The 18,846-nt window shown below is 39.1% G+C and overlaps 1 protein-coding gene across 2 annotated transcripts in view; it reads left to right on the forward strand.

Moving 5' to 3' along the window:
- aasdhppt (aminoadipate-semialdehyde dehydrogenase-phosphopantetheinyl transferase) overlaps positions 1 to 18,846 on the forward strand; it is a 65,055-nt gene that overhangs the window by 19,263 nt on the left and 26,946 nt on the right. The window contains exon 4 of one of the 2 annotated variants that reach the window (XM_059646627.1): positions 8,621 to 8,782. The exons of the other annotated variant lie outside the window; for it this stretch is intronic. Coding sequence (XP_059502610.1) covers positions 8,621 to 8,782 — 162 coding nt within the window. The remainder of the gene's footprint in view (positions 1 to 8,620; positions 8,783 to 18,846) is intronic. 2 annotated transcript variants of the gene reach the window in all.

Genomic DNA, 18,846 nt, shown 5'->3' on the forward strand with positions numbered 1-18,846 from the left:
GTGGAATTTGAATTCATAAAATATCTGGATTTAAGAATCTAATGATGACCATGAATCCAATGTCGATTGTTGGAAAAACCCATCTGGTTCACTTTAGGGAAGGAAACTGCCATCCTTACCTGGTCTGGCCTACTTGTGACTCTAGATCCACAGCAGTGTGGTTGACTCTGAACTGCCTTCTGGGCAATTAGGGATGGGCAATAAATGCTGCTGAGCGAGAGACACCCTCATCTCATTAATGAATAAAAAAAATTCCACCTAAAGGGGGGAACATACTTTCAGCATCCATCCAGTGAAGCCACCGCAGAAAATTATGTTTTAATATGATCAACTCTTACTCTTATAAAGTCCAATTAATCTGGGCTCAACTTGCTCAACCTTTCCTCATTAGGTGACTCCTTCTTCTTAGAAATCATTGTCGTGGTGCTTCTCTAAATTGCTTCCAATTCAAGTACATTCTCCCTTCGGAAGGGAGACCAAAACTGTACTCAGTACTCCAACTGTCATCTTACCAATGTCTTGCTTAGACTTCCCTTCTTTTGTACTCTATCTACCTTGCAATAAAAAGCCAACATGTTACAGATCATTCTAATTACTTACTGTACCTGCATGCCACCAGTTTGTGATACATGTAAAAGGATACCTAGATCCTTTTGTATGGCAGCATTCTCTCTCAATCTAAATATTAATCTGCTTTTTTTTATCTTACCTTGCCAAAGTGGACAACATAGGCAGTAGATAGTTCAGCCCTTCGAGCCTGCTTCAGCATTTGATATAAAACCGAAAGAACTGCACATGTGAATCAGGAACAAAAACAGGAACTGTTCTGAGAAAGGGTAGGCGGACCCAAAACACTGACTCGGTTTTTTACTTCACGGATGCTGCCAGATCTGCTGAGCTTTTGCAGCAACTTTGTTTTTGTTCACCATTTGATGTGATCATAGCTGATTCCATCTCAGCATCAATTCCACTTTCTTGCCCATCATAAGCCTTCAAGCCATCTGTCCATTAAGCATCTATCTCCTCCTTAAATTTACTCAAATGTCCCAGCCTCCACCTCACTCTGGGATAGTGAATTCCACAGGTTTGCAACCTTTTGAGAGAAGTAATTTCTCTTCATCTGCTTTGAGTCTGCTGCCACTTATCCTAAAACAATGACCTCTCATTCTAGATTGCCCCACATGAGAAACCGTCCTTTCTGCATCAACATGGTCAATCTCTTTAAGCAGCTTACGTACCTCAATTAGATCTCACTTCATTCTTCTGAACACTGGAGAGTTGGACCTAATCTGGTCAATCTCTCTTCTTAAGATGCACCCCTCATCCCAGGAGTCAATCAAGTGAACCTAACTGAACTGCCTCTAATACAACTACATCCCTCCTCAAATAAAGAGACAAAAATTGTACACAGTACTCCAGGTGCAATCTCACTAATGCTTTGAACAGTTGCAGCAATGCTTCCATACTTTTATACTCTATTTCAGTAGCCATAAATGGATTATATTTTGACTTCTTGCATGTCCCATTATTACTTCCATAATAGTAGACCCCAACGTTTTCTCAATGACATGTTAAACTAACTTATGAGTAATTTCCTACTTTCTGCTTTCCTTCCTTAATGAATAAATGAGTTGTTGTGGAATTTTTCTAATCCACTGGAACCTTTACTGTATCCAAGGAATTTTAGAATACTAGAACAAATGGTTCCACTCATTTTGCTGCCACTTCCTTTAAGACCCTTGTATGTAGGCCATCAGGCTCTGGAGACTTATCTGCCTTCAATCCTTCGTGATGATTATCCAAGTTCCTCCCTTTCTATAACCTCTGCTTTACCTGGTAGGATTGGGATGGTACCCGTGTCCTCTACCATGAAAGTTGAAGGAAAATATTGATTTAGTGACTCTACCACATCTGTGTTTCCCACCGGTAACTTCCCAGTCTCATCGTCCAGGGAACCAACATTCACTTTAGCAACTTTTTTCCTTTTACATACTTAACAAGCTTTTGCTATCCATTTATATATTTTGCACTAGCTTTCTTTAATAATTTAGCTTTGTTCTTTTGATTACTTTTTGTTTAGTAACCCTTTGTTGATCTTTAAAAGTTACCAAATCTTCCAACCTGCCACTCACTTTCATAATATGATTTGCTTCAGTTTTTTTTCTTTATATTATCTTTAACTTCTTTGCTTAGCCATAGATGTTTCTTTTCCCATTGTACAATCTTTCTTCCTTTTTGGAATGTATCTGTGGAACTCATTGCTGCAACAGGCTGTGGAGGTCAAGTCATTGAGTGTAGTTAAGACAGAGATAGCTAGGTTTTTGATTAGCCTGGGGATCAAAGTCTACAAGAATAAGGCAGGAGAATGCAGTTAAGAAACATATTAGCCATGATTGAATGGCAGAGCAGATTCAGTGGGCTGAATGGCCTAATTTTGCTCCTGTATCTTACGGTCTTATGTTTTAGTTAGGAAAATTAAGTTTCTCCTTTAGCATTTGCCACTGCTGATCACCAGACCTACCCTTTAGTCCTCCCACCCACTCTACCCAGGCCAGATCTATCTTCATGCCTTTATAATTACCTTTGTTTAACACGAAAACACTAATATGAGATTGCAGTTTTTTGCCCTCTAACTGAATCTGAAATTCTAGCATGCTATGATCACTGTTCCTTGAAGTATCCTTTACTATGAGATCATAGTTAATCCCATCTCATTATACAATGCCAAATCCCTAATTGGTTCCACAACATATTCCGCTGAAAAACAATCTCTAATACATTCAGTGAGCTCTACCTCGAGGCTATCCTTGCCTATTTGATTAATCCAGCCTATATACATATTAAAATCACCAAGATTATTGCTGTACCTTTCTTACAAGCCCTCAGAATTTCCTGGTTTATACTGTGCCCAACTTCAGGAATGCTGTTTGGAGACCTATAGATTACTCCCACCAGGGGCTGTTTTCTCTTGCTCACTGTGATTTCTACCCAGACTGATTCTATGTCTGGATCTCTAGCACTAAAATTGTTTTCCACTACAACACTGATCTCTCTGTTCATTAACAATGCTACAACACTGCCTTTTCTTTCCAGCCAATTGTTCGGAAATATTGAGTACCGTTGGATATTCATTTCCCAAGCCTAGTCTCCCTGCAACTACATCTCAGTAATCACCACCAGATGTCTCTATTTGCAGTGTTAACTAATTCATTTTATTTCTAATATTTTGTTCGTTCAAATACAAAGCCTTTAAGTTTGTTCTGTTATCAAATTGCCCTATTCTTGTAGATTCCTTGAGTGAGATGACAGTCGCACATTCTGCCCCTTCCTTTTATTTTCTGGTAACAATCAGACTCATCACTAAATTGCATGCCTGCCTTCTCCTTTCACTTAGACTTTCTAATTTTCCTTGTAACTGAACACTTCAGCCCCCAACCCACCCCCACTGACAATTTTGGTTAAAGCCCGAGCTACAGCCCTAATTGTACAATTTAGCAGGACTCTGGTCCCAATATGTTTCAGATGGGATCCCATCGGAGAGTGTCCTCTTTCCCCATGACTTTGAACCCATTATCAAGATGGACATGCCTGGAAGATATGTGGCAGTCAGTTAAACATGAAAGCAAAACAAAGAACTGTCCTCCTTTACCCAGTATTGTATTTGTTATATCTCAATTATAGGCAGTTTAATTTCCTTTCATGTTAGCTACTCTTACTTTTTCTTCAGTTATGCATTTCTTTCACAACAGGAAAAGTGGCCAGCATTACTAATAAAATAACTTAAGAATATCATCAGATCCAAAGAGAAGTCATTCAAATTTGCTGAAAATCTGAAACAAGAACAGAAAATGCTAGAAAAACTCAGCAGGTCAGGAGAGAAAGCAGAGTTAATGATTTCAGTCCAGATGTTAACTCTGGTTTCTTTCCATAATTGGTGGAACACCTGCTGAATTTCTCCAGCGATTTTTGTTTTAGTTTGTGTTGAAAAAAAACATTCACCCAAAGAGTTGTGAATGGTTGTGGATATTCCATCATTTAATATCATCAGTGCTAAGATAAGTAGATTCTTTTTGTCTCTCAGTAAGTCAACGTATATGGGGAACGGGCAGGAAGTGGAATTAAAGCTCAAGGTCAGCTATGATTGGATTAAATGACAGTAGACTCAACACGCTATGTGGATCCGTTCGTGCTGTTATCTTTTTTGTTCTGAACCAGTGATACCATCTTTAATGATTTGTGCACATAATCCATTGACTTCTGTACTTCTTTAGTTTCTCTCTCTTCCAAAGCTGTCAGACCAACTGCGGTTCACCAGCAGCTTTTGTTTTTATTTCAGATCTCCATCATCCACAGTACGTTGGTTTTATTTATGGAAAGTACTCATTTAGCATCGCAATAATTCTCCTCTCCTCCATGTGCAACACCCCTTTTAAGTTACTAATCAGCTCCACTCCTCCTTTACCCAGTATTTTATTTGTTATATCTCAATTATAGGCAGTTTAATTTCCTTTCATGTTAGCTACTCTTACTTTTTCTTCAGTTATGCATTTCTTTCACAACAGGAAAAGTGGCCAGCATTACTAATAAAATAACTTAAGAATATCATCAGATCCAAAGAGAAGTCATTCAAATTTGCTAGAAAACGTAGCAAGGCTGAGAACTGGCAGTAATTTTAGAATTCAACAAAACAGAACCAAGAGGTTGGTTAAGAGGGCACAAAATAGAGTATGAGAGTAAACTTATGAGGAACATAAAAGCAGACAGTAACAGCTTCTACATATATGTAAAAAGGTTAGTAAAGACAAATGTAGATGCCCTCACAGTCTAAAATGGGGGATGTAATAATGGAGAACACGGAAATGACAAAACAAATAAAAAACTACTTGTGTTCTGTCTTCACAGAAGAAGACAGAAATAAATTCCCAGAAATGCTAGGGAAGTAAAGATCATTTGGGAAGAAGGAAATAAAGGAGATCAGTATTTGTCAAAAAAAAGCATTGGAAAAATTAATAGGACTGACAGCTGATTAATCCCCAGGACCTGATAATCTCCATGTCAGGGTACAAATGGAGGTGACCATGGAAATGGTGAATGCGTTACTTGTCATTTTCTAAAATTTTGAAGATCCAGAAACCGTCCTGGTAGATTGAAGGATGGCAAATGTACTCCCACTATGTTGAAAAGGAAGGAGGTGTAAACTGGGAATTACAGATCAGTTAGCCCAACATTAGTAGTTCTTTTCATTCATATATAAAAAGCAAGATGGTAGCCAGGGAAAGGATTGGCTGACTCAAGGAGAAAGGAGAGACTCAATACGTGAATCTAGAAGAGGTAGGTGAGATCCTAAATGGAAACTTTGTGCCAGTTTTCACCAAAGAGAAGAGATTGGTGGAGGATGATCTCAGGGAAGGGAGTGTCAAGTTTCTAAGCCAAGTTGCTATTAAAAAGGAAGAGGTGTTGTGCATCTTAAAAAGTATTATGGTAGATAAGTCTCAAAGTCCTGATGGAATCTAACTCAGAATATTGAGGGAGGCAAGGGAACAAGTTACTGGAGCATTGACAGACATCTTTGTATCCTCTTTGGCAACAGGCAAGGCCCCAGAGGACTGGAGATTAGCCAGTGTTGGCCCATTGTTTAAGAAGGGTAGCAGGGATAATCTGGGAAATTACTGGCCTGTGAGTCACACATCAGTGGTAGGGAAATACTGGAAATGATTCTCGGGGACAAGATCTATACGTATATGAAGAAAATGGATTTATTAGCGATAGATAGCATGGTTTTGTCCAGGGGAGGTCGTGCCTTACTAACTTGATCAAATCTTTTGAAGAGATGACAAAGATGATTGATGAGGGAAAAGTGGTTGATGTTGGATACATGAACTTCAATAAAACCTTTGACGTCACCTAGTATCAAGGGTGAGCTGGCAAGATGGCTACAGAACTGGATTAGTTATAGGAGACAGAGGGTACCGGTGGAAGGATGCTTTTCAAAATGGAGGGCTGTGACGAGTAGTGTTCCATGACGATCATTGCTGGGACATCTCCTGTTCGTGAGCTATATAAATGATTTGGAGAGAAAATGTGTTGGTCTAATTAGTTACTTTGCAGTCGATACAAAGTTTGGAGTTGCAGATTTTGAGGAGGATACAGCAGGATATAGATCAGTTGAGGCATGAGCAGAAAAATGGCAGATGGCGTCTAATCCAGACAAATTGAGGCGATGTATTTTGGAAGGTCAAGTACAAGGGGAAATTATACAGTGAAAGGCAGAACCCTTGGGATAAGCAGAGGGATCTGGGTATACAGGTTCACAGATTGCTGAAGGTGAAAGAGCAGGTAGGTAAAGCTAGTAAAAAAAGGCTGATGGCATGCCTTCATTGGAAGGGGCCTTGAGTATAAGGATAGACAAGTTAATCTGCAGCTTTAAAGATCTTTAGTTAGGCTACACTTGGAAAATTGCATGCGTTTCTGGTTGCCACACTACCAGAAGAATGTGGATGCTTAGGAAAAGGTACAGAAAGCGTTTACCAGGATGCTGCCTGGCGCAGGGCATTTTAGCTAAGAAGAAAGGTTGGATAGACTGGATTTGTTTTCACTGGAACACAGGAGGTTGAGGGGCACCTAAAAGAAGTTTATCAGGTTGTGAATGACATGGATAGAGTGGAAAGAATGAAGCTTTTACCGAGGGTGGAGGGGTCAATTACTAAGGGACACAGCTTCAAGGTACGAGGGGATTATTTAAAAGAGATGTGTGAAGCAAGTTTTTCACACAAAGCAAGTGACTGGAATGTGCCTCTGGAGGAGGCGGTGGAAGCAGACACAACAGCAGCATTCAAGAATCACCAGGACAAATGCATGCATAAGAAGGGAACAGAGGGATACAGATCTTGTAGGTGAAGATATTTTTAGTATGGAAGGACAAAATCTGGCAGTGCAGGCTTGGAGGGCCGAAGGGCCTGTTCCTGTGCTGTTTTGTTCTTTGCTTTTTGTTCTAGTTGATAAAATGCTGGAGTTGTTTATAAAGGATGAAATAACAGGACATCTAGACAATAGGAAATCATGTAAGACAAGGCAACTGGAACTATTTGAGGATATAACTAGTAGATGAGAGAGAACAAATAGATATGATATATCTGGATTTTCAGAAAGTTTTTAATAAAGTCCCATGTAAGGAAATAGTGTGCAAAATCAAAGCAAATGGGATTAATGGTAATATACTATCATGTATTGAGAATTCTTTATCCCATAGGGAAAAAACAGTAAATTAGCCTAATATAAAAGTGTAGGTAATGACAAGATGGGCACTGTAGGGATCATTGCTTGGGCCCAGTTATTCACAATACATACCGATGACTTGGATGTTGGAACTAAATGTAATATTTTTAAGTGTGCTACCATCAAAAAAAAATTAGGATTGTGAGTAATGAGGAGTATGAATGGAGGATATTTTTAAGTGTGCTACCATCAAAAAAAAATTAGGTAGGATTGTGAGTGATGAGGAGTATGAATGGAGGATTCAGGCGAAATAGACAAGTTGAGAATCTGGAAATAATAGATTCAATTACACTTGGATAATTGTGAATTTGAGCAGTTCAGTAGGAAAAACAGGATGACAGGGTACTATTTAAATGGTAATAGTTTCGGAAATGTTGATGGACGAAGGGACCTGTGTATCCTTTTATGCCAGTCTCTGGAAGCGAGCAGTTCTGAAGGTAAATGGTATGTAGGCTTCATTACAAGAGAGGTTCTTAATCCCCTGACCTTTCCTGTGTTCCTATTAAGCTTCAGTGAGTTGGAAACCTCCAAACTCCCCCACTCTCTTGGACAACAGATTCTTTTGGAAGGCTCCTGACCCAAGGAATTCCTCATGGGAAATTTTATTATCCTAGGCATATCCCACATGGACGTCTACTCCAATGACTCTGGCCATCAGAATATCTTGATTTTCAGTTGGCAGTCTGTGCAGCTCAATAATCTTATTTACTATTCCACATTCACATACATGCATATTAAATCTAAATTAGACCTTCTGAAAGTTCTGAAGAAGAGTCATATCGGACTCGAAACGTTAACTCTGTTTCCGTCTCTGCAGATGCTGTCAGACCTGCTGAGTTTCTCCAGTATTTTTTGCGTTTGTTTCGGATTTCCAGCATCTGCAGTATTTTGCTTTCATTAAATTAGACCTCTGTATTCATTCTTATTCTGACCCGTCCTAATAAGCGATTCTTTCCTACTTAAGTGCTGTCTCCTAATTTTTCATCTCTGATTTTATGACCTGCATCATTTGATTAAAACTTCCCTAAGAGTAAGATGAAGAAGGGCAGAGGAGGCTTATGTGACACAAAAGTCCCAGAATTGATTAGTCAGGCCGAATGACTTATTTTTCTTTTAATGATATGTACTTCCATTTTGCCACTATTATGTTTGATATAATTTTCTGGATATTACTGAATTCTGTATTAGTATTAAAATCGTAAGTAATTTTGTTCGAATCATCCTCCATTAAATTAAATCATTTAATGCTACTTTAAGATTCATTTAACCACCTGTTTATTTGTGTATAATTTATTTCTAATTAAGAAAAATCAAGAGTTCCAAGTTTTAATTCTTTACATTCTAGGCTTTGAAAGAAAGCTTTATAAAGGCAATAGGCGTTGGAGTAGGATTTAATCTGCAGAGAATTGAATTCCATACATCACCATTACATATGCAAACAGGGCAGGTATCTAAGGAAACAATAATGTTCTTGGATGGAGACCAGGAAGAAGCATGGACATTTGAGGTGAGATTACTTACTAAAGATCAACCAAAGCAATTTGACTTTTACCGATGGTCATCTTATTGAAATTCCCGCTGATTCCAACTATTTGCTTCAGAGTGTGGAGGAAGGATGTTCTTGAGAAGGTCCCCTATTTGGGACATTAAGGCAGCCAATTTGTGCACAGTGAGGTCACCCAAACAGATAATTGGTGTTAATGATAATGATAATAGGGAGGGATAAATGGTGGCCAGAACCCTCAGGAACTTTAAGACTTCTCTTTGAAAAGTGGCAAGTATCTTTTGCATCTGCCTGAGAGTGTTAACATCTCATTTGAAAGAGAGCACGGACAGTGCAGCAGTCTAAGCACACTGCATTACTTAGTACTCAAGCACCTGCAGTGGGAATGGAATGCAAAACCTGAGTCAGAAACTGGAGCAGTACCACTCAGCCACAGCTGACAGTCATGTGGAATTTAGTTAAATCTAATGTAGGGAAAAGTTCTGTACAGGGTTTTCATCATGCATTAATGTTAGGACACCAGCTGCTTTGCACAAAAAACATTACCATGCAGAAAATAACATTTATGTTCACTAGTAATAAAACGCAGCAATTTAGATTAATATATCATACATCTTCCTGTGTTGGTATTTCCAACTTTGTGCCTATTTTAGTCATCAGTTATTGGCACCCTGACATCGTCCTATGGTAACAAATGCTCTGTGTCATTTGAAATGTTTGTCAGAAACTAAATAACTAATATTTTTGTATATAAGTCTAAGTTCTCAAGATGAGGATATGTATTTCTTCATTATATAGTGGATTTGATTGCATATCACAATGTTCAGTGGTTGTTTTTCTAAGCCACTGTGTCAAATCCTCACCAAAAGCTGTGCATGTTCCATCTATTCAAATTGTTTCTTTAAAATTCTTTCATCATTAAAAATCATATCATTCTTTGAAACGCAAAATTCATATTTATAAATTTTAGGGAACTATGCAGATTGACTTTATTCTGAGCAAATTAAAGTAGGTTGAGAAATTGTCTATAACATTACTTATTTCTGTAATCTTGCATTTAATTACAGGAAATATGAAACATTTTTTTTAATTAATGCAGATTCAGTTTTCAATGGCATAAGGAATTGATTTTTATAGAAACTTAGAATGTTCACTGCAAATCCAATTAATTGATGCTATACTTTGTGCAGTAATCCTTTGATTTCTTGAAGATCAATGTTTTAGCGAGTTTTGAGAAGATTTGTAGCTCAGGTTGAGGTTCTGGATATGAGTTTGCTCGCTGAGCTGGAAGGTTCGTTTTCAGACGTTTCGTCACCATTCTAGGTAACATTATCAGTGAGCCTCCGACGAAGCGCTGGTGTTATGTCCCACTTTCTATTTATCTGGTGAGGTTTCCTTGGGTTGGTGATGTCATTTCCTGTTCTTTTTCTCAGGGGATGGTAGATTGGCTCCAAAGACCCTACGCAGACAACAAACAAAACGAACGTCATCTACAAAATACCTTGCAAGAACTGAGACAAACACTACATTGGACAAACTGGCAGAAAGCTAGCCACCAGGATACATGAACATCAACTAGCCACAAAACGACATGACCCACTATCACTCGTATCCTTACATACAGATGAGGAAGGACACCACTTTGATTGGGACAACACATCCATCCTAGGACAAGCCAAACAGAGACACGCACGAGAATTCCTAGAAGCATGGCATTCCAAACGGAACTCCATCAACAAACACATTGATTTGGAGCCAATCTACCATCCCCTGAGAAAAAGAACAGGAAATGACATCACCAACGCAGGAAGTGACATCACCAACCCAAGGAAACCTAACCAGATAAATAGAAAGCGGGACATAACACCAGCGCTTTGTCGGAGGCTCACTGATGATGTTATCTAGAATAGTGACGAAACGTCTGAAAACTAACCTTCCAGCTCAGCGAGCAAACTCACATCCAGATCAATGTTTTATTTGGTGTTTTCAAAGCTTTTTCCATGTCAATTCAAAGTGTGTTCAATGAAAATTGCACTATTTTCAAAGACTAGTCAGAAGTATTAATCAATATTAGCATCAGTAAACAATTGCAAATTGCTTTCAAAATGCATCTCATGGGTAACAACTGTATTGAGTTACAATTGAGTGGTATTCTATGTTACAGGTCACTTAATATTAGTTACTGAAGCAGTAGCTCATATACAGAGTACCAAGAATCAATGTTTTAAAAAATTCACTTTGAATCTGTGCATGGATGATTCGGTGATCAAATATAATTGCAGTGATAACGTCTTTGAGAAAGTCAGTCACCATGTTTACAGTGGTAAACAAAGCTCATCATCTGTTTATTTTATGCTGTAAACATCTGTTCTATTATTACCCCAGTTGAGGTCTGCTGCATGTTTATTTCCATAATGGATGTGAGCTTTTTATTTGGTTTCCTTGATGGAAACCTTCTGTTGATCTAATTCTGTTCATATGTAACCTTTAGATTCATTATCCCATTTTTAAACAATTTAACACATTTGTCCTAATTTCATTCATTTTCCCACACCATTACAAAATTTCTTTTTTTAGTGCAGCCTCTCTCTCTTTAGAATTCTGTTATAATTTGAGTCAGTTATAGATATTTTCTTATATTCAGGCACTCCTCTAAATGTTTCTCTTTTATGGAAACTCACAAATCTGGATATATCTACATGATTAGTAGCATAACTTGGGAATGTAACAGTAAAATTCCCTGTATATCTGTGTTTGTTTCCTGTACCTCTAGTCAGATATTAATTTAAAACCAAGAACTGTGGATGATGGAGGTCTAAAATGGAAACAGAAAGCACTGTAGAAACCTAGCAGGTCTGTCAGCATCTGAGGGGAGAGAAACAGAGTTAACGGTTCAAGTCCAGTGACCTTTCATCAGAACTACTGATGAACTATTTCTTACGAAGCATCACTGGACTCAAAGCTTTAACACTGTTTTCCTCTCCACCGATGCGCCAGATTTGCTGAGTTTCTCCGGTGCTTTCTGTTTTAGTCAAACATTAATGTCATCTTCCACATATATTTTTGTTTCCCCCAAAACAGACAGCATTAAAATTGTACAAGGCAAAGTTTACATCAAATTTTTAGTTGCTTTCTTTATTAGTGAAGTATAATCAGAGTTGCTTTGTTCAATCGCCATTTAGTATGACAAAGGATGTAGCCCTGAAAACAACTGCTTTGTGCTGAAGATATACTCTAGAACTAGCCACATATTTAACCAAGAAGTCTGGTACAAGTGCAGTACTGGCAATTACCTAACAATGTGGAAAATTGCCTCGGCAAAGACCTGTCCACAAATTGCAGGACAAATCTATTCAAATAAATTATCATTCATCAGGTTACCATCCATCATCTGCAAAGTGATAGCAGGTATTAATAACAGTTTTTTTTAATAAAAATGCTCAATTTCTTAGTTCATCTATTTTAGGCTATATATCTTTTAGCGTGATTGAACTTTTAAATGTAAGAAAATGTGAACAGCTAGTTCGGGAAGCTGGTACATCGACCCATGTTCATTTTGAAGTGGTCAAAGGTGGAAGTGTGAAAACAATTAACAATAGGTGGCACTTTTTTGAGTTTCTTGATGGAGACAAGGTGTCTATAATTGCATCTATAAGTGTTTTAAATTATTTGTATGCATCCCAGACCAAAGAAAGGTTTAAAAGCAATGGGGAAACAAAGGAAGGTCTTAAAGGACCCACATTCTTTACAGATCATAGGTCACATTAAGTTAGAAGTGATTGGAGTAAATCTCTATGAAATTTGTTTGTAAGACAACTATCTTTCCTTGTGGGTTTATCTATCTGTTTTCTCAAAGAAACATCTAATTAGCTCAGGATCAATTTTAAAACAGATAATTTATGTCTGGAACTGGGTCAACTTTAAAATAGGCAATGACCGAAAATTTGCCAGAAGCTGTGAAGAAATTGTAAGCCAGAAGCAAAGGCCAATAAAAATTGAGTTCTGAGTTAGGGTTTTTCAGAAAGACTCCAGTGATGCCCTCAGCTATGGTGCCTACACTGACAAGGTGGTGAAGAGAAATGAAAGGTTACTTAGCTAGTTACTATGCTAGTGGAAGGACCGAAGTAATTTTAGAACTCGGAAAATCAAAGTGAATTCCTGGAAGCTGTGGCACAACTTTGTTTGGTCTCGAAGTGAGAAGAGTGTCCTTGAAAAGCTCTGGGAATAGTACCCTTGCATTTTGTTTCTAGTGAAGCAGTCTAGTAATGATGTCCTTACAGTTGGCGTCTTGATGAAATGGTCTGGGAAAGCTGTCTTTGCGGTTGATGTCCCGATAAAGCAAGGTGGTATGCGGGAAAATCAGAGTAGAATTACCCTACGGCAGGAGTTGAGGGTCCAAGGGAGAGAGATGATCGGAAAGTAGTAGGTAAAGTCAGGTAAATATTTATAACTTTTACTGCAAGTAGTTTGCAAAGTTGTTTTTTCTGGTTTATTGATCTAAGGGCTGTATTCTGAAGTAACAAGGAAATGAAAAAAGAGATCTAGAGAACTTGATAATATTTGATATTAAGCATCTTCTAAAGGATTTAATTTAAAGTAGTAAGTCATGGTAGGAGAGCTGAAAGCCATGCTATGTTCTTCCCACTCAATGTGAGAAGCCAGGCACATTTTTAGTGCTGGGGACATGCATGTGTGCAGGAAGTACTACCAGCTATAGCTCCTGGAAGCCTTGGTTTCAGAGCTGGAGTGGTAGTTGGAGATACAGTGGAGCATGCGTGAAGCTGAGAGAATCATTGATAGCACATACCGCAGGCTAAGACTCCACAGGCAGAAAAGGAATGGCTCATCCCCAGGCAGGGAGAGGATTGGGCAGGCAATTTAGGAATCCCCTTGGGCCATTCCCCTGAAAAACAAAATAGACCACTTTGAATACTGCTGAAGAGAATGTTCTCTCAGGGGAAAAAGGCAACAGCCAAATTTATGGCATTGTGGTTTGATGTGTAGTCAAAGGGGATTCAGTTGTAAAGGAATTAGGTAGGCACTTCTCTGGCGACAATCCAGGATGGTATTTTGCCTCCTTGGTGCACGGGTCAAGGATATCTCAGAGCAGTTACACGATATTCTGGAAGGGGAAGGTGAATGGTAAGTAGCCATAATGCACATTGGTACCAACAACATAGTTTTAAAAAAATGAAGTCCTAAAAGCAGAATATATGGAGTTAGGAAGCAAGCTGAAAGGCAGGACTTCATAGGTAGTGATCTCAGGATTACTACCAGAACCATTTGCTTGTCAAAGTAGAAATAGCAGGATAATTCAGATGAACAGTGGCTAAAAAGGTGATATGAGGAGATTTTCAGATTTGGATGAGCTCTGGGCTAGGTAGGATGAGTACAAACAGTTCAATTTGTTAGGATGGTAGGAGAGCACTGAGACTAAATTAGCAGGACCATGGGAACCTATACAAGGAGTCAGAGATAGGGGGAATTAATGTTAAGAACAAAGACAGTAAAGGGAGTAAGAGAAGTGATAGGCAGAACAATAAAGTCCATTGTAAAAAAAATAGTGGGAATGGGGGAAGTAACATGAAAAATATTTATCTTAAGACTTTCTGTCTGAATGCACAGAGCATTCAAAATAAAGTGGATGAATTAATAATACACATAGATGTCGATGGGTATTGTATAGTTGGGATTACGGAGACATGGCTACAGCGTGACCAGGAATGGGAAATAAGCATCCAGGCCTTTTCAGTATTTAATAAGGCAAAAGCTGTGGAGTTGCATTACTGATTAAAGGGGCTATGGACACAATATTAATGAAAAATATCAGATCAAACAATGTAGATTCTGTATGGGTCGAATTGAGAAATACCAATGGGCAAAATAAATTTTTGAAGGTGGTATATAGACCACCACACTATAGAGGTGATGTTGGAAATGTCATTAAACAGAAAATTAGAGACGTATGCAGTAAAAGAACACCAGTAATTATGGGTGACTTTCATATGCATATATATTGGGTAAATAAAATTAGTCACTCAACAGTAGAGAAGGAATTCTTAGATTGTTTCTGGATTTTGGATGGTTTTCTGGACCAATACATTAAGGAGCCAGCTAGAGAATAGGCCATTTGGTCTGGCTATGATGCAATGAGAGAATAATTGGTAATGTAGTTCTGAAAGAACTCCTTGAGAATGAGTGACCATGATATGATAGATTTGTTCATCAACACAGAGTGAGGTAGTTGATTCTGAGACAAGGGTCCTGAATCTTAATAATGGATACTGCAATGGCATGAGGCATGAGTTGGCTATAATGGATTGGGAAATGTTACTGTCAGGAATGACAGTGGACAGGCAATGGCAAACATTTGAAGGGTAAGTGGGTGCATGTCAAAAATTGTTTATTCCTCTTTGGCACAATGGTGCAACGAGAACAGTGACTAGACCGTGGCTTATGAGGGAAATTAGATATAGTATTAAATGTTAAAAAAAAACACACAAATTGGCAAGAAAAATCAACATACCTGAGGATTGGAAATAGTTTAGATGTCTGCAAAGGAGGACCAAGGGATTAAGAAGAGGAAAATATCGTAGGACAGTAGGCTTGTGGGGAATGTAAGAACTAACTATAGGATGTTTCTATAGGTATGTCAAGAGAAAAATATTTGTGAAAACCAACATAGCTTAAGAGTCAGAAATGGGTGAATTTATAATGAGGAACAAAGAAATAGCTGATGAACTAAATTCATACTTCACTTTTGTTTTCATAAAGGAGGACACAAATAATGTTCTAGAAATGATGGGGAACGCAGGGTTTAGTGAGAGGGAAGAACTGAAGCACAGCTGTGTTAGTAGAGCACGGGTTGATAAATTCCCAGGGCCTGATAATCTACATCCCAGAGTACTTAAGGAAGTGTCACTAGGAATAGTGAATATATTGGTGATCAGCTTCCAAAGATTCTTTCAACTCTGGAACAGTTCTTACAGATTGGAGAGTAACTAGTCTAATCTAACTGATTTAAAAAGAAAAGTAGAGAGGAAACAGAATTATAGACCGGTGAGCCTAACATCAGTAGTGGGGAAGATGCTCGAGTCCATTATCAAGAATTTTATAGCACAGCACTCAGAAAATAATAGTGAAAGCAGACACAGCCAGCATCGATTTACAAAAGGAAAAATATGTTTGACAAATCTACCAAAATCCTTCAAGGATGTAACTGCTAGAGTTATCAGGGCAGCCAGTGGATTTGGTTTATTTGCACTTGTTTTCAACAAAGTTCTACATGAGATATTAATGAATAAAATTGAAGTGACTGGGATTGAGATTGGGGGTAGTGAATTGAGATGGATAGAAAATTGGTTAGTAGACAAGAAACAAAGGGTAGGAATAAATTGGTCTTTTTCTGAATGGCACGTGATGACTTGTGGAGTACTACAGGGATTGCTACTGGGACCCCAGCTGTTCACAATAGATAGTTAATGACTTAGATGAAGGATCTCGTTATTATGTATGTAGTTGTGTAATGTTACCCCTTTAAGAGTGTGGGTCAGGTGATTCTGCACAGGAGCTAGGGGAGACATTGTAAGAGTTTCAGCTAAATATCCTGTCAGTACAGGGCAAACTGTTTGTTTCTGGATTCATCCCAAATTAGAGGTTAAGGCAATAAAGATGGAAGTGGATATGGGTGCAGTGATGTCTCTGATTCCCAAATCAATATATAGGGAAAAGGTAAAGGCACTGTCATCGAAGCCTGCACTAGATTATATTGTTGACATACATGCAACAAGTGGTGCCACTGAAGGACAATTTCCTGGTAGAGGTACAACTAAGGGACCAGTGTGCTGAACAGCCTCTGTACATGGTGAAAGGCACCCTGAGTTATTAGAATGCTTGCTGGTTACAGAAATTAAAGTTAAATTGGGTCATGGTTAAAAGGCTGGCAGACTCAAAATGAATTTGCAAGCGATTTTGGGCGGGTATAAAGATGCCTTCTTGGGAACCCTTGGGGGAAATGAAAGGAGTAGAAATTTAACTTTGGTTGAAATGAGAGGGTCATCTAGGAATCTGAAGGCATGACCAGTACCATATGCCAAATGGCCTAAAGTAAAGGCAGAACTGGAATGGCTGATGAACCTGGGAGCATTGAAACCAGTATCCACTAGTGAATGGGCCATTCCACTCATTCCTGTCTTAAAAACAGGTAGCATGTTAAGGATTTGTGGTGACTTTAGGGTCACATTGAGCCCAACCCTGTGTGCATGCAGATCAATGCCCACTTGCACTCACTGAGGACCTGTTCAGTGGCTTGGCTAGGGGAAAGAAGTTCTCAAAAATGGATCTATTGTAGGCCTATTTGCAGATGGCAGCCGTGAATGAACCCCAAGGCTGCTGGCGATAATGACACAATATTCTGTTATAAGCAACTGCCTTTTGTCATTGTATCAGCTCTGGCTCTGTTCCAGAAGACCAGTGGACCAAATTTTGAGTGGTTTACCAGATGTCCATTGTTATCTGGACAATATTTTAGTTAGTGGATCCTCCAAAGAGGAGCATTTGAAAGCCAAGAAGAAAGCTTGAAAAGATTGTAGACTTGCTCGCTGAGCCGGTGCAGACATTTCATCACCCTGCTAGGTAACACTATCAGTGCAACGCCAGGACATGCTTGATATTTATTGTACCAGTTTGCTGGGGTGGTTGGCATCACTGCCAGTTCTATTTTTCAGTGGTTTGTATATCGGATCCAGTTCAATGTGTTTGTTGATGGAGTTCCACTTAGAATGTCAGGCATCTAGGAATTCCTTGGCACGTCTGTTTGGACAAGCGATATTGCCACTTTGAGTGTGGGTCAGGTGACCTGACACGGGAACTAGGGGAGAAAGTGTAGGACTGAGGCTGAGAGGATAGACAATAAGGTATTCCTTGTTCTAGTTTACTCTCCATTTCTCTCATGTTTTAGCTATGGTTCTAGCAAACTGCAACTATAACCAGTGTAATGTCTCAAAGTTTGCATATGACGCAAAGGTGGATGGAATTGTGAGCAGTGAGGAGTATGCAGAGATGTTGCAATGTGATTTGGATAGGTTGAGTGACAGTATAATGTAGGTAATTATGAGCTTATCCACTTTGATAACAAAAATAGTCAGCACAGTTTTGTGAAGGGAAGGTTGTGCCTCACAAACTTTATTGAGTTCTTTGAGAAGGTGACCGAACAGGTAGATGAGAGTAAACCGGTTGATGTGGTGTATATGGATTTCAGCAAGGCGTTCGATAAGGTTCCCCACAATAGGCTATTGTACAAAATGCGGAAGAATGGAATTGTGGGAGATACAGCAGTTTGGATCAGAAATTGGCTCGCTGAAAGAAGACAGAGGGTGGTAGTTGATGGGAAATGTTCATCCTGGGGACCAGTTACTAGTGGTGTACCGCAAGGGTCGGTGTTGGGTCCACTGCTGTTCGTCATTTTTATAAATGACCTGGATGAGGGCGTAGAAGGATGGGTTAGTAAATTTGCAGACGACACTAAGGTCGGTGGAGTTGTGGATAGTGACGAAGGATGCTGTAGGTTGCAGAGAGACATAGATAAGCTGCAGAGCTGGGCTGAGAGGTAGCAAATGGAGTTTAATGCAAACAAGTGTGAGGTGATGCACTTTGGTAGGCATAACCAGAAGGCAAAGTACAGGGCTAATGGTAAGATTCCTGGTAGTGTAGATGAGCAGAGAGACCTCGGTGTCCATGTACACAGATCCTTGAAAGTTGCCACCCAGGTTGACAGGGCTGTTAAGAAGACATACAGTGTTTTCGCTTTTATTAATAGAGGGATCGAGTTCCGGAACCAAGAGGTTATGGTGAAGCTGTACAAAACTCTGGTCCGGCCGCACTTGGAGTATTGTGTACAGTTCTGGTCACCGCATTTTAAGAAGGATGTGGAAGCTTTGGAAAGGGTGCAGAGGAGATTTAGAGCATAGAACATAGAACAGTACAGCACAGAACAGGCCCTTCAGCCCACGATGGTGTGCCGACCATTGATCCTCATGTATGCACCCTCAAATTTCTGTGACCATATG

Source organism: Stegostoma tigrinum, chromosome 6 (genome assembly GCF_030684315.1).
Source record: "Stegostoma tigrinum isolate sSteTig4 chromosome 6, sSteTig4.hap1, whole genome shotgun sequence".
NCBI classification, from domain to species: domain Eukaryota; kingdom Metazoa; phylum Chordata; class Chondrichthyes; order Orectolobiformes; family Stegostomatidae; genus Stegostoma; species Stegostoma tigrinum.